Source organism: Orycteropus afer, unplaced genomic scaffold, assembly GCF_000298275.1.
Source record: "Orycteropus afer afer isolate SDZICR_OR568_19922 unplaced genomic scaffold, OryAfe1.0 scaffold00638, whole genome shotgun sequence".
In the NCBI taxonomy this organism is placed as follows: Eukaryota; Metazoa; Chordata; class Mammalia; order Tubulidentata; family Orycteropodidae; genus Orycteropus; species Orycteropus afer.
The window spans coordinates 468,721-473,391 of NW_006922225.1; the positions used below are offsets into that span (position 1 = coordinate 468,721).

A 4,671-nucleotide genomic window follows, 5' to 3' on the forward strand; every position below is an offset into this window, starting at 1 on the left:
CCAGCCTTCTGGTTAGTAGTCAAGTGCCTTAGGCACTACACTACCAGAGCTCCCGCCGAAGGCACTAGCAGCCACTAATGAAGGAACCAAGTGAGCACTGCGACAGTGTGCTATGACTGTGGATCTAGCTCACCCTTGCCTTCCAGCCTCCTGCCTCCCCAGGAATATGTGTTCAGAGATGGTGCTCAGTGAATTAATTGGATTAATGGAAGTGCTACACAAATGTATATGCTTTTTTCCTCTACTTCATCCAGCATCACCAGGATGTGCTTCTAGAGTTCAATTGTGGCAGCAAGCAGAAACTAAGTCTATGAGATCCTAGTGGGCAGAGAATGGGTCGCTTCCTACCTGCTTGTCAATTTCCAAGATGAATGGGATCTGTATACATGATTTGATGTTTGCAATGATGATAATGACAAGAGGGGACTTAGTTATGGAATAATCCATAATGAAGACGATTCCACCTGAAACTGACTCAAAAAAGAGCTAGCCTTTGAGGAGTTGACAGCAGTGTTTCACCCCATCCAGAAAGGCCTCCTTGAATTTGTCATTCCTGAGAGTGAAGATGAAAGGGTTCAGGAAAGGGGTCACCACGGAAATCAGCAGGGAAACAATCTTGTTGTACTCAGCTGCCTGTGTTTGCTTCGGTTTCACGTACAGGAATAAGCAAGTGCCATAACCAATGACCACAAAGGTAAAGTGGGAGGCGCATGTGGAGAAAGCTTTCCTCTGGCCAGAGGAAGAAGGGATCTTTAGGATGGTGGAGATGATGTAGATGTAGGAAATGATTATAGGGATCAGAGAGCCAACAACAATGAAAATACCCATTAAGAAGAAGATGAACTCTGTGAACAGAGTGTCATCACAGGATAGTTTGAGCAACTGCCCTCTGTCACAGTAAAAATGGTCTAACACATTGGATTTGCAGAAGGTAAGATGAGCTGTGGCATAGAGAGACCAAAGTTCAGAAAGGAACCCAAACACCCACGATGCAATCACCACCCCTGTGCAGGTGCGGTTGTTCATGATGATGTTGTACCTCAAAGGGTTACTGATAGCCACATAACGGTCCACAGCCATCACCCCCAGTAATGCAAACTCCGTGGTCCCCACAGCAAGGAACAAGAAGAGCTGAGCAACGCAGGCAGTCAGCGATATTGTCTGCATCCTGGAGAGCAGCAGCCCCCAGAGCATCATGGGGACAATAATGGTTGTGACCAGAATCTCTAGGACAGAGAGGTGGCCAAGGAAGAAGTACATAGGGGAATGCAGATGCTTATCAATGCAGACAATCACAATGATGACCAAGTTTCCCATTATTGTCACTGAGTAGAAGAAGAAGAATATAGTAAAAAGGATACGGTGCAATTCTTTCGACCCACGAAAGCCCAGAAGGCAGAATTCAGTGGCACTAGAATGATTCCCCATCAGTTAGTCCTTCCTCTGCTCCTTGTGAAAACTAGAAATCAAGGAGAGGTAACGTGCTGCACATGGCCCTGCATGTGAGGAGAGAAGACAGGTCAGGATGAGGAGCTGTTTCTAACCTTGCCATCAGGTGAGATGCCCCCACTACCATGGCCATTCCAGTACCACTTACCATCTAATGTCCAGTACCACTGATGCCCCCATTACCATGTCCATTCTAGTACCACTTACCATCTGACATCCAGTACCACTGATGACAATTGGTCTAGACTCTGACTCATGGCAATCTCATGTGTGTCTGAATAGAACTGTATCATTAGGGTTTTCAGTGTGTGATTATTAGGAAATATATTACCAGCCCTTTCTCCTAAGGAGACTCGAACCTCCAAACCATCAGTGAGCAGGTGAACACATTGACTATTTGCAGCACCCAGGGCCTCCATGATGGACATCACCTGGGCTGAACGTTAAGTCCCCACAGTTTAGAAATTAGTGTGATCTCCACTTTGCTGAGAGCTAGCTCCTGTGATAGACAAACACTCTTCCTCTCTGTTGATGTGAGGAACACCTTCCAGCCTTCTGACAGGGGAAGGGGTTAAGACATTGAAAGTGGCCAGTCTTGAAGCCTGGTAATCTTCTGAACATGAGATTGTCCTACTTCCTATTACACTGACAGTATCAAATCCATCTCTTCACCAGATGACATAGTGACCTCAAATGTCATTATGATGGCAATATTTGAAGGAAAGATATTTGAATCCTCATTCTGCTGCTCTATACTGCATAGACCTACTCTGGGGCCAGCACAAAAGAATGGGGGTCCAAGACCAACATCCATGCATTACCCAGATTTCAAAACCTCCATATTTCAGGGAAGCACAGCTTCAAAATGGGAATCTGTGGTCCCCAGCTCTGCCATGGTATTAATCCCACAGAAAAGCTTGGGACCATTTCCAAGAGCAGACCATTTTTCTTTGACCCGATTTTCCCCAGAAAGGCCTGAGATGAAGTAAAGATGACACCAGGACAGACAAGGGATAGATCTGAGGCCACAGCTGCTTAGGACACCTGGGCCTCAACCCTTGGCATCCTCCAGCCCGTCCTCACTCAAGTGCCACCTCTTGGGGGGACCCTTCCCAATAACCTACCCACAGAAGGGAAGACACACTCACTATGGGACTTCAGTCTTCTTCTTAGTGCTTATGAGGACCTGACGCTTTATTATACGCTTAATGACTTATTCCATTCCTTAATTTGACATTAAACAAATGTAACCATGAAGAAAACAAAGGAAAATCCTTGACGTGTGGAGTTTATCTTCAAGGAGGAGGTGGGAGTTAGACCAGAGGCATATCTACAGAAAATAGTGCCTATGGTCAGCATGAAATTGCACCCCTGTCCAAGCATCTGACACCTACCTTTCAGATAACTTTACCATAATATCAGCTCAGAAATAAATGTCAAGCCTGTTAGCTTTCTGCACCTTCCTGGCTTTCACTGATGACAATCGGTCTAGAATGTGCTCAGTCATTGTTTTCAGGTTCTTCTCTGTCTGCATTCAGCAGAGCAAGTTCACACAGTCTGCCTTCACTCACTGTGGCTCTCAAATATGAAAGTGTAAGTTTTAGTTTGCTGTATGATCTCCTACAGCTAGAGATGAAAACTGCCATGGTTAATAGAAACTCCTCAGTAGCACTCCCTTCAAGAGGTACTCAGAGCACATGCCATACATGCATGCCTTAGATACACCTCTTGGTTAGACCACACACAAGATAGTAAAATGTAAGTAAAATATGTAAGATGTTAGTGTGTTAATCTTGCCGTAAAAATAAATGAATAAATAAAGCCAGGAAGAGGGATAGGAAATTTCATTTTATTTGCTTATTCATTATCTTTCTATGACATTAGAATATAAACTCTATGAGATTGGATGAATGGGTAGATAGATAGATAGATGGATGACGGGATGGATGAATGAAGTGATGGATGGTTGAATAGAATTTGATTCTGGCTGGGGTCAATTCTAGCACATCCCTTTGATCCCATTCTTTGTTTTCTTTCTGCCTCAACAAGTCACAGCTCTGAAAAAGTATAGTCTCTCTCACTATGACCGTTTTACTGATGGATAAACAGGTTTCAAGGGTAGAAATACAGGGAGAGTACAGTGGTCTGCTTTTCCACAATTTCTGCATATCCAGCACTGGATGAAGGAAAATGAAACTAGGGTCCTGACAAAGGACAGGGAGCTGTGGATACCCCTGGGTCTGGCAGAGAAAGGTTGACCTGTCTGTCCTCTTCTGAGCAGGAAGGACTTGGAGACAATGAGTCCTTTCTGTAGCAATCTGAGCCACTCCTCAGGCTCTCATTGTCATTGTGCAGAAGCGCCCAAGCCCAGACCCTCCATGGTGATGCTCTCCTCCCTCCATCACAGAAGGGAGTCCTGAGAAGACACTTACCTCTAAGCAAGGCTTTACTGTACGTTGCCATGCCCTCCAAGGGTCGGCTGAAGCTTCCTGCAGTCTGCTGGGCTGTGCACAGGGACCAGAGGTGAGGAAGGAAGCTATCCTCAAAGAGAAGCTTAGGAAAACGGCCACAAATAACACTGCCCTGGAAAGCTGAGGGACTCTCCCCGGGGACATTCTCCCTGAGGGGCCTGTTGTTAATTACCCCAGGTTCGGGGAGTCCCTGAGCAATCAGTCTGGGAAGAGCAGAATATACTTTGAATTATTCCCAACTTTGGCCATATAAGTTTTAGAATTTTTGGAAGTTTTGGTTTAGCAGAAGAAACTTCAGATCTCACCAGTCAGGGCTTCTTAACATTAGGCAGCCTTCCCACAAGGCCCCAGGTCTCAGTTACCAGGAGACATCTCAGACTCTTAAGTAGCTTGCCCCTCTCTCCTTATCCCAGCTCCCACCAGAGCTTTTCTTAGCCATTCAGGGCCAAAATGACCCACTCACCCCCCTAAATTAGACACCACAATTGGCCTCTAAAACACGTACCAAAATCCCAAGGAGCCTGCATATTGGCCTCAGTCAAGAAGTCAACACCCACTTATGATTAAAAACTGAGAAAACTAGAAAGGAAGAAAATTTCCTCAAAAGAGATAAAAGGCATCTACAAAAGATTTGGAGTTAACATCAAATTTACTGATAAAAGACTTCATGCATTCACTAAGATAAGGAACAAGGAAAGGATATCTGTCCTCACCACTTCTATTCAACATTGCACTGCAAGTCCTACTTTAG

The 4,671-nt window shown here is 45.0% G+C and overlaps 1 protein-coding gene across 1 annotated transcript; it reads right to left on the reverse strand.

The window, feature by feature from the left end:
• Positions 1 to 486: 486 nt before the first annotated feature.
• Positions 487 to 1,428, reverse strand: LOC103210689 (olfactory receptor 9A4-like). Its single transcript, XM_007956604.1, has one exon. It carries the CDS (start codon positions 1,426 to 1,428, stop codon positions 487 to 489), a length of 942 nt encoding a protein of 313 aa, XP_007954795.1.
• Positions 1,429 to 4,671: the final 3,243 nt, after the last annotated feature.

Coding starts and splice junctions, on each gene's coding strand:
- LOC103210689 (XM_007956604.1), bottom strand. CDS start 1,428: ATGGGGAATCATTCTAGTGCCACTGAATTCTGCCTTCTGGGCTTTCGT.